This window comes from Schistosoma haematobium, chromosome 6 (assembly GCF_000699445.3).
Source record: "Schistosoma haematobium chromosome 6, whole genome shotgun sequence".
In the NCBI taxonomy this organism is placed as follows: Eukaryota; Metazoa; Platyhelminthes; class Trematoda; order Strigeidida; family Schistosomatidae; genus Schistosoma; species Schistosoma haematobium.
The window spans coordinates 8,999,850-9,018,151 of record NC_067201.1 but is presented as its reverse complement, the minus strand read 5'-3'; the positions used below and the strand labels follow the sequence as shown (position 1 = coordinate 9,018,151).

Here is an 18,302-nt window from a genome sequence, read left to right as displayed (position 1 = left end):
TACACATATTTACTTGTTCAGGTTTTAAGTGAAATGATAATATGTATCCTGTCTTATATTCTGGAATTTGTTATAAATGATCCATTCAATATTCTCCAATTTATACATTATCAGGTTAGTATTTATCTATGGGGTTAGAACTCACATTTTATTGACAATGATCAACTGAAAATATAAGATGTAATTGTTTATTCATTGTTCTCGATGAATTTCGATTAATCCCCTTTCTTCTTTGACACTATGGTTTATTGCATCTTCCTAAGATAAAAAACATCTCGTTACATATAATATTTGAACGCTGATTAGTGGTTACCGACTATTGTTATTATTATTATTAGTAGTAGTACTTTTATTGTTAGGTGGTTGTCTGTCACTAAAGAAAGTAGTTTTCGGATTTTTTCAGGGCTTACATTTTGTCCTATTTAGGACTTGTTAATAAGATGCTCTTAGATTTCAGAGTTGATATCTGTTCCACAATTCAGATTAAGTGCCTTTCACTTCCAGCCTCAATATGTTATTCCTTTAGCTACTTAGTCCAAATAGTCACTGACTTGTGTAGTGTATATGAATGTTTATTGAATTTGTGGTGGTATGAATTGTCCCGTTGTTGATATTTAAGTTTTAATATTAACGAAAAGGTAACCCATACCATCACAAATTGTATGCTGCAAACATAAGTGGTACATAATACCACTGAGAAGTAGAAAGCTTGGCAACAGAAGGTTTGGAAGATGGAATTGAAGAGAACGAGAACGTGAACAGAGTAATTGTAATAGCAATGAAGGAACGATGAAACTTGAGATAATTGATGGATGATTTGCAAATCAAGTATTTAATGCATGGTTTCTGCCATTTTATATTTATACATATAGATTGATATAATGTGTATGCTACACTGTCGGTTAGACTTATAAGAGTATTTATAATAAGATAATTAAAAAAAATTTCAAACCAATCATTCAACGAATAGTGACAACTTTTACACTTCCTCACATTGTTTCCTCTTTTCTCATTTAAGTGAAAATAACGATCCATTCAGTGTAGACAATCGATAAGGAAGAGACCTTTTTTTAAAGTAATCTGAGCTGTTTTGTTTTGCAAAGAAAATAATTGATGTATAAGTGTTCACTTGTATGTATCGAAATGAAAGAAATGAGAACAAAGAGAGAAGAATAGGGGCTAAAGAGAGTTGGTGACAACGAAGAATATGACAAATTAATTTACTATATATGTAGCTCACTTTAAGAAAAATAGGTGGAATATGGTTAGCAACAAAATCCAAGACTCGCGTTTCGTTTTATTTGGTACTTGTCATCTGGATCTGTCTGCATCCCAGAGTTGATATCCATTTCGAGATTTGAACCCAGTATCTTAGCTAACATGGATTCGATTCATTATTGTGCCATACCCAGTTAATCAGTCATAATCAACTTAGAGTATGGGGTTAACGCTCGTTAGCTTCGGTTAACTTACTATATCATCAAAAAGAGATGAAATTAACATGAGTAGAAAACAAGTCAAAATAGTGTAATAGCTTTGAGAATAGGGTTTAAAAAGATAGAATGAGAACGTATATATGAAGAAATACTGAAGCTCAAGAACTACCAGAGGATAAATAGTGAATAAATTTGTACTATTGCGACCAATTCTAAGCCATGTCATGTAATATATCTAAACACTGACTGTGGTTATTCCACTAATCCCAACCAAATAGTTTGTATCTACCGACATCGTTTGAGAATACAAGATGAAAAGGGATATTATAATGGAAGATCTAGATGAAAATGATAAATAGCAAATGCATTTGGGCCATTGTTACGGATTTTTCTGACATAAGTCTAGCAATATCATCAACCACTGATAGTAATCATTGCATTGATCTTAATCATGAACCTAAGGAATATGAGAAATACATAATCATTAAGATATAATAGATCTAAGTTTTATGGATGTGAATGTTGAAAAAGGTATGTAATGTCGATAATAACCGAGAATCCTAAGTTTATAAATCTTTTATACTACTCGAAAATAGGTAAAAAGTTAAATTTTTTGAAAAACAATACGAAAGGGAATCTATCCTCATAGACTAAATACCACTGTCCCAATTAAAAATTACAGATACAAATTCTAATTTTCAATGTTGCTAGTGTTATACTTAAAAATCGTCTGGACAGATCGATTCAAAGAATAGGTTCCACACAGAAAATCACCGTATAATTTACATATATATATATATATATATATATATATATATATACATATATATATATATATATATATAGTAGTTCACCTGTTTGCTTATAGCTAAGTACTCACACTATTTATCAAGGTCCTTTTTTCTTACATTCAACATTATCTACCGGAATTAACAGATAAATGATAACAGTAAATGAATTACATCTTCTATCCTTTAGCATAGAGTAGGTTTAGGAATCGGTATCATCTTTTAACATAATTCATTCAAACTTTTCTTGAAAAATGTTATCTACATTTTGTGAACAGTTTAACATTTACGAAAAATTAGCATAATCATTCATAAAAAGTCTTCCATTACTCAATATTCTCTTGAAGCCCATACTTCATTCAAAATTAACTAGAGTAAGAGAACGTAGCAGGTAAATTCTTAGTCAGTTAATCGATAAATACATGAACTGAGATCATAACATTAAAAAAAGGCTAAGACTACGTCACAACCCATACTCCACTAGGAGTAACAGACGTAAATAAGTAATATCGTACCAACTACTTGATGGTTGTAACACCAACAATTTAAACAGCATATTGCAAGAATCGATAAAGTACAACTTAAAACCATTGGTACTAAAAAAACATTCAGTAACGATAACTCTTGAAAATTCAATATCTACTGTTATAACGTTAGTATTATTAGTGACATTAATAAAAATTTTGAGTCAGTAAACCTGATTAACATCAAATGTTTACATATAAAATCTGATCATGTCAAACGTATATTATACTAAATTGTACTTTACAAGATTTTTTAAATAAATTACATTTTTGCTTCCACCAAACTACGTCGAGAAATGGAATCAGATATGAAAAGGATGAATAACAACTGGAATGAGCTGGAAAGGATTGCTTGGGACAGGGTTGGATAGAGAGTGCTTGTGGGTGACCTATTCTCCTCCACGAGGAGTAACAGGCGTAAGTAAGTAAGTAATAAAGTTAGTTCAACCAAGCTATAAACGAACTTATTCCAAGAAAAAAAACAACTTGAAAGACTTTTTCATATTCCAATTATTTGGCTGAAAAGAAATACGATTAAGCTACACTAAAAGCAACTTTTCAATCTAGTTGTGTAAAATAGATTTCTAGTTCGATGTTTGTAATCACTGATATCTGGTTACCTAACATACTACTCTGAGCAATCAACAAGCTGATGTAAAAAAATTACTGGTTTTACAACATCTAAGTTATATTGATCTTGTCCCCTTTGAAATTATTCCCTCATTTATTGTAATAGTTTTATTTAGTCTAGGTTTCTATTGTTTAAAATATTCATCCAAATCCTTAAAAGTTAGTCCTTCCAATTTCACCGTGGATTTTAACGCACAATTTTCTCAGACTCTTGTTTATAAATGTGTTGTAAGTAAAATATTCATTCTTCTCATATTCAGTACATTAAGAATTATTCAGACAATGAATTGATGATATTAAAACACGAGATACACGTACACAGAGAGAGTATATGTTCGATGTTTTCAATACTTAAAAAGTTTCATCATAGTTCTGACCTTTCATGGTCTTTATAGCTTTCGAAACTTTCATTGAAACTATTGATTGTGTTTTTCATTATTTAATACTGATATGATTAGAGGCATCAACTATAACGTTAATGACACTTCAAACTTGATATGATGGAAAGAAAAGTCAATTTTCGATTAAATTACTCATTATGAGTTTTATTCAACATTCAACATCCGTTTGATTCAACGTGAGGATCATTCAGTGTAGTATTTGATTGTTTTCCCAGTATGATATTTTCTTCTGTATAATGTACGATATTCTTGTATGCAGTTGATATGAACTATGCTCAGTAAGTGATTTGTTATAACTGAGTATGTGATTTAATCCTAATTATTAATCAAAATGGGTGTACAATCAATATATAAATGAGTGTATTTTAGACTATTATGATTCATTATTATTATTATCATCATCATCGTCGTCATAGTGTTTTGGGGCTAATAAATCTTCACTTATACCAGTCTTTGTGTTTTTACTTTCGCATCGTGGGAATTGCAGAGGTCCCTCGTTCCGAGTATGAATGATCCGCGTTTTTTCCGGCACAGCAATCAGCAACGACCGAATATAACAAGACTAGAATAGAACAGCTCGCTTCTCCCTTAGTTCCAACTACTCTAAGAAACACAAATCATGTATAGGAGATTTATTGATCAACATCACAGAAGAACTCAACCTTATATTTAAGCCTATTTGGTTATATACCGATTAAATTCAATGAGTAATTAATTAAAGAAATGATCAAACTGACCAATTTTCATTTAAACTCAAAAACCACAAAGTAACACAACTAGAAATTATACTTAAACAACAAATCAACTGAACAACAAATCCTATTAGAGCAAAAATCACATTGAATTCATTCCAACTCTCATGAACAAAGATATAAAAATTAACTGAATGAAATTACATTTTAAAAAATCAATATGATTGTAACATTTGATGCTGGAAACCACTAAACAATTTTCACTATACAATTAAAAACAAGAAAACTAATTACAAAAGAAGATTCATCACGAGCAAAGATAAATAGTGGCTAGTAGTGGGATCTAGTGGAATCGCGTTTCGTCCTACTTGAGAATCATCAGCTGGATGTACCTGCATCTCAGAGTTGATACTCACTCTGGGACTCGAATCCAGCAACGTTCACTTTAAACGCCATCGCGTTATCCACTTAACTACTGAGTCCTGATAGCCACTCGTTTGTGCAATGGGGTGGAATTTAAATTCACTTGGTAATGTTTATAATGCTTGTGAATTAAGGCAATATCGAGGCAATCCGCACAGGATGCACATACGCCAATAAGAGACTGATCAATTGCAGTCCTAAACATTAATGGTAAGATTCAAGTAAACAATACCAAGTAAATTTAAGATTCATTACATTCTCAAGAAAATATCAACAATTGTCGTAATATAAGCAAAGATAGATGGTGGATCTCAGTGGAGTCCAGAACACACGTTCCGTCCTATTTGAGACTTGCCAGCTTGATGTACCAGTATCCCAGAGTTGATATTCACTCCAGGATAAATTGGTACTGACTTACTTGAATTTATGAATCAAACGTAGCAAGTAAGAACACAGAGATGTTAGAAAAAAATTTATTTGACAACAAAACTAAATTAATAGGAATACCTGTAAACACTATTTTTAGTGAGTTACACGGAATAATACTCAGATCTCGTATACATTAAACTGAATAGTACTTGGTAATAATTAATCAACAACTTACTGTATGAACATATATTTACAATATCATGAAATATGGCATTTATAAGCAATAGATACAACAAATTTGACTACCTTTAACAGTTAAATTCATGAGTCGATCTGAGCTAGACCACCTTTGAAAACCTGAAAGCACTGGACGGCCGTTCTGTCCTAGTATGGAACCCCTCAACAGTACACATCTACGATCCCGCACGCGGAACTCGAATCCAGGACCTTCGGTTTTGCATGCGAACTCTTTACCTCTAGACAACTGAACCGGTATCCAACGGTGTTAATGTCTAACTTCAATTGATCCATAACCTTGCACAATCCTTCACTGATTGCTCAAGGTAGATAACTAGGATGAAACGGCCGTCCAATACTTTCAGGTTCTTAATGGTGGTCTAGTTTAGATCAACTAATGAATTCAACTATTAAAAATACTACAATCTCCACAAATTCTCTTACTGAAAATATGACTACGTCTTAAAATGTGATTACATATTTCAGACAATTGGGAAAAACCATTTTCGTGTATCCTTCGCACTGTAATCATGTAAGCCTTTGCTCATTAATATCACGTCTATTATTCTATTCAATGTTTTTTTAAAATACTACTACTAATACTTCCATCAACAACAGCCTTCTATGAGAGAGAACAAACCAGCTTCCAGCTAAAGATGTAATTACGAAAAGACAATGGAAATGGATAGGACATAAATTACGCAAATCATAAAACTGCATCACGAGGCAAGCCCCAACTTGGAATCCTGAAGGGAAGCTGAAAAGTGGAAGGCAGATATGAAAAGGATGAATAAAAACTGGAATGAGCTGGAAAGGATTGCTTGGGACAGGGTTGGATAGAGAGTGCTTGTGGGTGGCCTATGTTCCTCCACGAGGAGTAACAGGTATAAGTAAGTAACTACTACTTCCACTTATAAATTAATGAAATAATTCATCTTTTACCATTAAAATGAACTATTAGCGTACATTACAGAATTTTCGTTTCCTTCTTCCTGTATTCACAAATACAACTTGGTTAAATATTCAGTTTTTTATTGATAAACGCAGTCATTTCTATTTTCTACTATGAACTTATAAGTAGAACGAATTCTTTAACTTTAGTGTTTAGTGTATTTGTCATTTATAAAAAATAATACGAAAAATTAATGTAAAATCCTAATTTATCAATAAATAGGCTGGTTATAATAGTAATTTTTGTTCAACTACAATTATTTAGACAGAAAGTTTTTAGAAGTATCAGGAAGTGAGTACCTTTGAAATTCAAGATATGCATTTCGTCCTATTTGAGATTCGTCATCTGGATATGTCTCTATTCCAGTATTAATGTCCACATTGAGATTCAAATCTATCTACCTTTCACTTCAAACGTCAACTTTGTAATTGTACTGAGCTAATGAGCTCAAATAATTCAGCAGGTTAATAACATGTTTATTGAATAAAAAGGATGTTTGTGATGAGTTGTAATTTCCTTTTGTTAATAATTCAAGATTAATATCGACCAATCTATGTTGTCGTATACACATTCTCTGTCTAATTGTCTAAGCATGTCCTTTTAGTTACAAATTATTAATTTTATTATTATTGGTAACTTTAATGAATAGAGACTGAGAAACAATAATCACTGAAGGTTACATTAACCAACTAGTTAATTATTCTATTCATTATATTCGTCATAATGACAGTTAGTCTTTGTGTCATATGATTGAAGAGAGGATGATAAGTTTTACTGACTTTTTTGACAAATGAACACAAACCCATGTGATTCATTTTCGAAAAAACGTACACACATGGATACAATTATATGTGGGAGAATAATAAACATGAGTTTTAAACTAGATACTAAATCTCATGGTACCATTATTAGTTCGAGATACTAATTACCACAGTTAGTTATAATAATAATAATAATAATAATAATAATAATAATAAAAAATAGCTCACGTTTGTTTTTATTTATCAGATAGAATTGTAGCCCATTACATTTCACCAAAAGGTATTTTGTGTATTAAGGGGACATTCAGAGTAGTATGAATGAAAAGGACTGGAAAAGAGAGAAACAAAAGAAAAGGTGAATAGACCACTCAGAAAGTCCACACAATGCACTTACATTTGTTCAGGAAAGCAATAAACAACAATTAGAAATAACATAAGCCACAGATTAGGATCATCTTTAAAACTGAAACTAGAAGTAGACAGTTTAACCCACTACAAAGATAGTTAGTTAATTTTTCCCACAAAATTTTATCTATCCGATGAGGGAATAAAACAATAATAACAATTTTAAATGAAGATGAGAAATTGATGAATTATTATTTGTCTCGAATTGAAAGTAATTTTTAACCAGATGAACAAATCAAAACAAGGCTGATAAACGGAAAGCAGATAAGAGAGGGAAAGAGAGAGCTAGGAAGCAATGGATATAAAAGAAAAAAAGGAGAGAGAGAGAGAGGTAGAAAACAGATAGAAAAATTTGTATGGAAGCTGAATCGATCATTGCAATATATGATCATCATTTTTGTATGATGGCGGTGTTTTTGAAAAAGGATGAATTTTATTGACTTGGTACGGCAAATTACATATCATTCATTTAGATTAAATAATCTGATACAATTGTTCAACATTTATCCTTATGAGTTTTTGTTACGGTAATTTTGAATGGGTCTATGAGAACTGGATAGATCGAATGACTAATAGACCTTAACACTACAGTGTTAATAATTCACATGTGAATAGAAGAAAGAAAAAGAAAGAGAGGAGAAAGGACTTTAAGGAGAGCTTCCATATATATAAAGTTATTCATCCGCTTTTCAGTGTTGAATAAGTGTGCATTAACCAGCGCTTCTCGGCATTTTTCTGTTCGTTTAGTAGTTATGTGTTGCTTATAAGAGTGTAATTATCACAGAAGATTTCGTATGAAGCTCCAAATACCATTTTATTTATGTTTTACATCTGCGATGTTGGATTATGCTACACTGATACATTCATAGCAGACGGATATAACTAAATTTTGATGCTTTAAATGAAATCTTCAATGAAAATTCCACTCTTACTTGTAACATTCACTCAGTAAATGAACGGCAAAATGTCAGCTAATGCTGAATACTGCATAATTATTGAAAATTGAAAACGAATGGATAGCCTACCACACTTGATATTTGCAAATGAAGATAAAACTGTAACAGAACAACTTGTATGTATATCAACAAATATGACCCTGAGATATATGATAAACTATAAGTAATGATAACTGATTGCATAGCAGCAAGAACCAGTGAGAAAATATTATGCCAATCGGTCAGAATTCGTTTTGGAATTAAGAATCATCAGTAGTGTTTATTTGCTTGCCATATATAATCTATGGAGAAAGAATCAAGCATTCGGCACATTTAACACCATTATTCTTACTCATGGAGCAAGATATGAATTTTTAGTTACCATTTTAAACAACCGGATAACTACACACAAATCTCTCAGCTGCTTGGTATACATGATACGTGAATTTTACGCAAAAATCTAATATTCACCTTCACGATCCTGATTGGCTAATGCCTTCTGCCCCTGCGGTATACCTAACATAACGAAACAAACATAATAAAATTAGATAAATTACGTCTTCTTAGCTGTTTTCCTGGCTTGAATTCTTAGTAGAAGCTCATACAAATATGTATTTTTTTTCAATGACTGGAGATCGTATGCAGTTATTCAAATCCCTAATTATTGATGTTTCTCGAGGTAAAAATGTAGTAGAAATAAGCCAAAACCTTTTACACCAAGAGATTTCCATAATTGCAAGACAAAGAAAGACTCTAAATAGTGCAATCAACAAACATTTCCTTGACACAGGACATCAGGTCGATACCCCACAATCATTCAAGGTGATTAGTAAGCAGCCAAACTCCAGTCTTCTGAAGTTTGCTGAAGCAGTTGCTATCAGGTGTCAAAAACCTAATTTATTTGTTTAAAAGGAGATGGTTATTAATCTTTCCTTGTCTTGGTGACTAATATTCCTTCACTGTATCCTAATATATATATGTATTTTTTTCTTTTTCTTTAATCTTTTTCTTGCACTTATCACATCATTGAGTTTCATTTCAACTATCTTCCAAATTAATAATCTTATTTTATCAACTGAACTCTACTCATTTTATTCCTATCATTGTTTACTTGTTTCTAACCGTTTGAACTGTTGTCACAATGTTCTTTCATCACATAAGGTATATATTTACAATATTCAGTCTATTAAATTTATTTACACCCTTGCTATACTATACGAGTATGTCTTCAATATAACTTCCAATCAAACTCTTTCATGTAAGTAATTTAAACCCATTATGTAATTACGATTTCAAATATCACAGGTTGTAATTTAGCTGATGGGAACCTACGAAATAAAATGAATTCATGCTATTCTGCTAGAATCTTTGTTCTTGGTCTTTTCAAAATGTTAAAGGGAACTATGTGTATGAAATATCCCAAAATGTTTTGAAATTAAAGATACTGACATGTATTCATTACTAATGAAACTAATGATTACGGTATCGATCAACAATATTAACACGGTGCTATTCAATGTCAACAGATTTTAGACAATGAGTTAAGCTCTTCAAAATGTTTTGGAAATTCATTATGGAGCGCTGAAACCTGGCAATTGTATTGTTGAGTATAAGTTCAGCCAAACTATTTGTACAGATAATGTCGAGAAATCAACAAAGTTTCTTAATTGAAAAGAAGTTAGAGTGAGTTTGATTCTGAATGGTGTTTTTTAAGATCTCAATATGAAGTTTCATGTTTGCTTAAAGAGAATTCCAAATAATCCCAACTTTAGTTATTAGCCAGCTGTTTCATCCTACTTTGATACTCCTCATTACCAGAGTATGCATTCAAACCATGAACCAAGATTGAATCAAAGATTTTCATATTTTACAAGTACAATTACCTCAAGACTTTTTAATGTAAGCCAAACAATTCAGATTTTCAACTGGTTCATACATTTACAATAATAGTGTACAGGTTCATTCATGTCACTGATTAATTATTCCCTCATTTAAAATACGTATTAATGGATGTAAACAATAGTTTTTTTTTAATAAATCAATTATCTAGTTTTAAAGGGTTTCGTGGAAATTGATTTAATTTGTAGGCGATATTCACAGCAGACGTGTCTGGAGTGAAACAATAATCGTTAATGATATGAGATGATCATAGCGATGTATCACAAATCGACTGTAGTTAGAATTCCATGATTGGACGCTGACTTAGTGGTCATGATGGTCAGTCATTTGTTGTGAAACTTGGAGATCCAGGTTTTGATACCTGATTGGGTATTGGATGCTCATTGTATATGAGTTGCATATTAAGACGAAGTAATTATTCAATGCCTTCTGTTCCTCAATGATTTACCGATTGAGACGAGTCTGTAACGAATACAACCTAAGAGTTCATTTTTCAATTAATATGGTTTCCTAATAAAAATTAACTTACAAAATTTTACACCATCTCTGTTATAAAACTATCATGGCTTAAAAGAATTAATATTCATTGTTTAAATTATGAACATATCTCAGCTAGATCACTAGTGAGAATCAGGAATTACCTTGTAATTATTTCTCCCTAGTTCGGAACTCCTCAGCAGTGTGTAAACACGGTCTTGCCACAGGGAATCAAATCTAGGACTTCGGGTGTTGGGCATGAACGCTTAACCTTTAGACCATAGATCTGAAACCTAATGGTGTGCATGTTTATCCTTGATCAGTTCACCATACTGTAGAATCGTCTTCTATCACCTACAGTGGATAACTGTCCTATGCTCGACACGATTGAACTCCATTGGTCACAGCTTTTCACTAGAAGAAGGCCCTAGGTTCGATTCCTTGTGGCGGCATCGTGAAGGCTTAGTGAGGAGGGTTTTCCTATTGGGCCGAAACAGCTATCCAGTGCTCCCACGTTTTCAATCGTACTCTGGCTAAGATCAGTTTGTATTTTATTCTGTTAAGATCCCACAATCTCCACTAACTTCACTCTATTACAAAGATTGATGAGACATGAGTTAGATGTTCTGTTCAAATGGCCATTAACTTAATTTATGGATCAAATGAAGATTAATATCATCATGAACTAATGGATATGAGGTAGAGAGAGAGAAGTATTTAAAATTAGGTAGTACTATACAACTGTTTCATCCTATACTTTTTATCTTTAACTCATATAAGTTACAGAATTACTGGAAACTAAGAAGCATTGGACGACTATCTCTTCGTCTCAATCACGGATATTCACGACCCCATCACGTACCATATAGTATTTCAGCGAACGATTAACCACTAGACCATTGAGTCAGTAGCTGACGGTTTACATTTTAAACTAAGGTCAATTCGTGATACTGCTCAACTATTCCCCACAGATATTTGTGAGTAACTGACAGTAGTAACTTCCCATTGGTCACGGCTTCTCACTATTATTGTAGTTTAATTGGAGATAGCTCTTCAGAATTGTTCAAAACTCTCAATTTTATCTCCATTTTGGGTAGATAGATTATCAGCGTTGACTAAGCCTGTCCATTTTCAATGAATATTCGTTATAAATAACGATAGGTAAGAAACACATAATTGTTACTGGAATGGCTACATTTTATCGCTTGTCTTCCATATGATGACTCATTCATAGATTGATTGACTAACTGACTGACTGACTGACTGAAGGTAGGTAAGTAGTCCTTTTTATCTTAAGATTAAGACCAAATAAATGAACAAAAGTACAAAATGGTATTTATTAATGAGATAGCACACAAATTGTATAGACAGTGTTTAGACCATTTAGATTGCTTTAAATGTTCAACACAATTAAATTCATGTCGGGTAGCTTGTCACAAGGCCTAGATTTTGGATATTATTGGAAAGGTATGATACAGTGTTTATTTTATGCTAATATTATACTAACAATGTGACTTTAACAAGCGTGTATTTCTTTTTTTATAAACCAGGCCATACTGGACCTTCACACTATGGTAGAGAAAAACTGGTAAATTCTTTGTGACTCAGACTTTGATTGCAAAAATGGACTACATTTGGGAGTGTTGAATTTCTTTATTCACAAAAATTAAAAATTATGGTGAGGCTTATGATAACGGTATACTTTAGGAATGAACCAATGAGAATCAAGAAAGTAACTTTTGGGTATTTGCGCGAAATTCAAACATGTATGTAGCGGATTAAACTATCTGCTTCTAGATTCAATTCTAAAGATTATCTTAATATGAGGCTTATGTTATTTCTAAGTGTTGTTTATTGCTTTCCTCAACAAATGTAAGTGCATTGTGTGGACTTTCTGAGTGGTCTATTCACCTTTTCTTTTGTTTCTCTCTTTTTCAGTCCTTTTCATTCATACTACTCTGAATGTCCCCTAAACACATAAAATATCTTCTAGCTAGATGCGAACCGTTACATGTATGATGAGCAATAAAAATATTGTTGTGCACTGCTCAAAACGTTTAAAATAATTATGAGCAATTAATCTTTGCAACTGTAGGGTGAAAATAATAACTTTAAACGTATCAAACAACAAATTCTGTCTTATTGTATAGAACAAGCAATATAAACACTTTCACTAAATTCTAACACTAGTCTCTTTTGTACTGAAATAAACCTTAACCCGGTGGCACTATATTTTGTGGATAAACTGGTAAGATAGGGCTTCTTGTGCTTTTGGGCGAAATTCACTCAGTTGTATGGCTATAGAGTACATTTAAATCATAATTAATGTCTGTTCGTAATTATAACTTCAACCTTAAACCCTATAGTGACACGTAAATTTAATAATTTCTACAACTAAAATAAAAGACCATATCTTCTTCATTGCGGCATTCTGTGTGTAATCATATTTATTACTTACTTACTTACGCCTGTTAATCCTAATAGAGCATAGGCTGCAGACCACCATTCTCCAATCCACTCTGTCCTGGGCCTTCTTTTCTAGTTCCATCCAATTCTTGTTCATTTTTCTCATGCCTCTTTCCATTTCTCGACGTAATGTGTTCTTTGGTATTCCTCGTCTCCTTTGGCCTTGAAGATTCCAAGTGGGGGCTTATCTTGTGACGCAGTTGGGTGCTTTCCTCAATGTGTGTCCTATCCACTTCCAGCACTTCTTCCTGATTTCTTCCTCCTCTGGGATCTGGTTTGTTCTTTCTCACAGTATGTTGTTGCTGATAGTGTCTGGCCAACGAATCCGAAGTATTTTGCGTAGACAGCTGTTAATAAAGATTTGTATCTTCTGGATGAAGGCTGTTGTAGTTCTCCAGGTTTCCGCCCTATACAGTAGAACCGTCTTGACATTTGTATTGAAAATCCTGACCTTGATATTGGTTGACAGAGAGTTGTTTTGAGTTCCAGATGTCCTTCAATTGTAAATACACTGCTCTTGCTTTACCGATCTGCGCTTTCATATCTGCATCAGATCCACCCTGTTCATCAATGATGCCGCCCAAATATGTAAAAGTTTTTACATCTTCCAAATCTTCTCTGTCAATTGTGATTCGATTGTGTATGTTGAGACCTACTGCTACTGAGGCTGTTGCTACACTGATCGTCTTCTCCTATATTTGTTCTTGCGTGTGCGATAGGAAGTCACATTTATATTCAATATCTGTTTTTTATTAGTATTGATTATGTATAGACTCTATCAACTGATTGATTGATACCTACGTTACTGTTGATGTTCAAATGATTACTATCTACGTAGTTCTTTTTCCAGTTTGTTGACCACGACTGGTGATTGAACAATACAATCGTGTTGTAATATCCTATTAGACCATTCTGTACTCTGTCAAACTCTTAACCTGAATTACTTCCCATGATTGGATTTATATTTCTTTTTTTCGCCATCGGTGCCAACCGTGCGGAATGATATTTAATAATCGACTAAACTCTAATTGTGCTGACTAGTCCCAGAAACAACTAAGTGTCGTTCATTGCATAACTGTTGTTAACATTTTGTCTTTGATTTGAGTATTATTTCTTTTTACGGTCTCCTTAGTTGCAAACGGCCACTTCAGTTTATCGTACTAATATTTGTTCTGGTATATTATTTGCTTTGCATATTGTTAGATCTTGCTTAAGTTCCCGTACAGTTCAACCACAACTTTTAATCCTTGACCTTAATCCCTGACCCTGGCTAGGAACAATCTATGGAATCAAAGATCTGTTCAAGTCCTTTAGAGGGTTACAGAATATGGACAATCTGTAACCATAAGAACTAATTTATATCTCATTGTCTTTTCGATTTATAGGCACAGTAACTTGAAGAAGACATAGTTTTATTAATTATGTAAAATATGTTTACATTTTGTAATAGTATTGTTTTGTTTGCCATACACTGTTCATCTACAAAAGTATTAAATTCACTAAATGTTGGTACGATTCACTTAACGTTTTAAATTTCGCACAAAAATCCAATAACCTCTATCTCAAATCTGATTGGATTCTTGGTAAATTATAAGTCTCAAAATAAGATAAAATGCAAATCTATAATTTTCACTACTAGTTACCATTCGAAATAAGATCAACTTGTAGATCTAGTCCATATCGATGCATTCACTCAAAGATCATATTCGATAATGAATACCGATAGTGAAAAAGTGTCTATAGTTCGTATAATAATGAAAACGATTACTGCTATTATTATTACTCTCTGATTAATTTACTTTATAAGATGTACTCATCAAAAATTGATTTTAGTTAGGGTACTATTGAAAATCAACAGAAATTGAATCGTTGTTTCAACCTAATGTTGAACTTCTTAGTAATATGTACCTAGAGATCAAATTCACCACTTTGAGGTTTCATATTGAACGTTTAACCATTAGAACTGTTGGGCTGAGATTCACTGGTATAATTTTTAACGCTTTTTTTACTTAGTCATTGGAGTTATTTATCTCTCTTTCTCAATCATTTAACTTCACACAATTATACCAGCCTACCTGGATGATAACTTATACAATGTGTGAAATAACCTGTTCATATATAAGGAACTGTACTGAAATATCAGTATTTTCCTATGATAACAGTTGCCATGTTAGCATAATGATATAGGATTATATATATATATATATATATCTTTTCTTTAGAAAAAACATAGCTACATGTAATTGTGTATCTACGTGTGTGGCTTTAAACATGTAACTTCAGTTTATTTTTTCCCAAATATGTTCTCTGAAGTGTTATTTATTACAATAATTCTTAAAGATGTACACAAGTGTTGATGTTATTAACTATTATTAAATAAATTTATACTTAGTATTTAAATAAGTATTGTGCAACTTTTCTTATCATACCTAAATAGGTTAGTACAATTACAATAATAATTAACATTTAGAAAGTGAATTAATTACACAATTTAGGGAAATCATACTTACTACTTACTTATGCATGTTACACATCGTGGAGGAGCAATTCTTATCAGTTGTTTCCAGTTGCTATTCATTCATTTAATGTCTGCTCCAAAATCCTGGCAAAATACACTTCTTCGTCTTCCGCTTTCAACTTCACGTTCAGGATTCCAATTTAGTGCTTACTTCGTGATACAATCTGGTGATTTCCTCAATGAATGTCAAATCCATTTTCAGCATCTTTTCCTAATTTCCTTTTCAACTCGAAGATGGTTTGTTCTCTCACATACTAGCTTGTTGCTGATAGTGTCCGGTCTATCAATCTGGATTATCTTGTGTAGACAACTGTTAATAAATACATGAAATTCATAATGATGTTTGTGGTAGTTCTCAAAGTTTCAGCTCCGTACAGAAGAGCTCACTGTCTTCACGTTCATATTAAAGATTCTGAATTTGAAAAAAAAGAAAGGGAAAGAGTAGGCAGTCATGTCTGACTCCAGTCCTCAATCAGAATACGTCTGTCAGCTGTCCTCCATGCATCACTTGCACTGTAGTCCGTCATATAAATTCCATTTGATGATGTTGATTACTTTCTCAGTAACTCAGTCCATACTATTGAAGAAGGTTCCATACTGTTCGCCTAACCACACTGTCAAACGCTTTCTCACAGTCAAGCATGTTGATGTATAGTGACAAGTTCCATTCAATCGATTGTTCAACAATTACCATAGTGTCGTGATTTGGTCAGTGCACGACCGATACTTACGGAATCCTACCTGTTGATCTCGAAGTTGGGCGTCTACTGAGTCTTTCATACGATTCACCAACAATCTGTTGGAAACATTTCGTTCTACCGATAGTAGTATGATTCCTCTATAGTTCTCACATTTGCTCAGACCTTCTTTCTTTGCTATCTTGTTGAGTTATCTTTCTTTCCAAATCTGTCGGCACTTGTTATTCCTACCAAATTTTCTTGAATAGGACATGAAACATGTTTTCAGTCTTTTCTATATCTGATTTCATTCTCTAATTGGTGTTTTGTCAGATGTTGCTGCTTTCCTACTCTCGAATAGTCTGATGGCCATCTTGATTTCTTTGATCGTTGTTTTGGTGGTATCTATAGGAATGTCTGTAGCAACCGAGCTATACTGGCTGGAACAACCATCCCTCAAGGTCCTATCATGTCAGACAAGTCGGTTGAAGAGCGGTAAGACTAAAAGCAACAAACCTAAGGTCCGAAGGCGAATCCGTACTGCTGACTGTACAGAGGTGTGACAGCAGTAAGGTGTTTCCTTCAGGCAACCAGCATGACAGCGATGCTGCCTTCCCACAAGGAGGGGTGGGGTTAAAAAAGGTCGACCCTAAAAACGCACACCTCGTCTTATCCCATGGATATCCGTCTCCGGTGGTAAGGTCTCAACAAGTAAGGAGCTAACACAAAAATTACCCATAGAAAGGTCGTGTGTGACCGACCTCAAGCAGTTGTCCCTTGGGCACTGCGGTCACGCTCTTAGGTCACTAAGACCACCTCTAATCCAGTGGTGGTCTAGCTTTAATTTAACTTTGAAATTACTACAATCTCCAAAATTCCTCATACTGGTTATTTATTATTGAAAGAATGTTGATCAACAATTATTAGTAGATCTGTCATAAATTTACACTTCTGAATCAGATACATTTATTGCTCAAAAAACAACGACTATTACCACTGCAGTTGTTTCCGAACAAAGGTTTATGACTCATCATCCAAGACAGTCCGATCTTCTATCTCAACTTATTAAATTTAATACATCTATATATTTAATCATATATTAATGCATAGTGTTTTTAATTTTAAGTGGATTGGACAGATGGAATAGTGAAATCGTGCTGATAGTTTGTCGTTGCATATCAGACTACTATAACATGTTGTATACTTTGTTTATCAGGTTTTACTCTTATGAAATAATATGAATCAACAATTATATCAAGGTCATTTAAAGTACAAAATGTATCATGATAAAGATGATGGTTAGACAAGTACACTGGATATTTGTACTATACAGTATATCTGTAGACATATTTTCATACATTTCAATGTTACTTATTTGTATATGTTAGTTATTGAAATAAATATTAGGCTACATACAACACATTGTTCTATTCAATTAAAATCATTAAAAAGTTGTTGGCTGATTATTTGGATCATTGGAAATTTATTAATTCACACACCCTCAGCCTTCGACCTAAAAGTCTAATCCACAAGGTAGTGGAGCAACGTAAGGAGATGCAGTCTCATGTAAGCCGGTGACTAATAATTGGTTCATACTCCATTTGTCTTCTCAGGATCCAGGAGCCCATGTACACTATTGGTTTGGAATCAGGGTTTTCCAATTCCTCTAGATGGACTCTTCATATCCACTGACCCGGTTAAATCGCTGGACA

The 18,302-nt window shown here is 33.0% G+C and overlaps 1 protein-coding gene across 1 annotated transcript; it reads right to left on the bottom strand.

Moving 5' to 3' along the window:
* Positions 1-374: 374 nt before the first annotated feature.
* MS3_00000585 (uncharacterized protein) lies at positions 375-7,720 on the bottom strand. The gene is made up of 3 exons (XM_051208295.1): positions 7,608-7,720; positions 7,442-7,541; positions 375-1,472 (listed from the first exon to the last, which is right to left on the bottom strand). Exon 3 carries the CDS (start codon positions 1,033-1,035, stop codon positions 652-654), a length of 384 nt encoding a protein of 127 aa, XP_051065415.1. The 5' UTR covers positions 1,036-1,472; positions 7,442-7,541; positions 7,608-7,720; the 3' UTR covers positions 375-651.
* Positions 7,721-18,302: the final 10,582 nt, after the last annotated feature.

Bases quoted from the DNA above. Each gene is read 5' to 3' on its own strand.
- MS3_00000585 (XM_051208295.1), bottom strand. From the start codon at position 1,035: ATGGATCGTTATTTTCACTTAAATGAGAAAAGAGGAAACAATGTGAGG.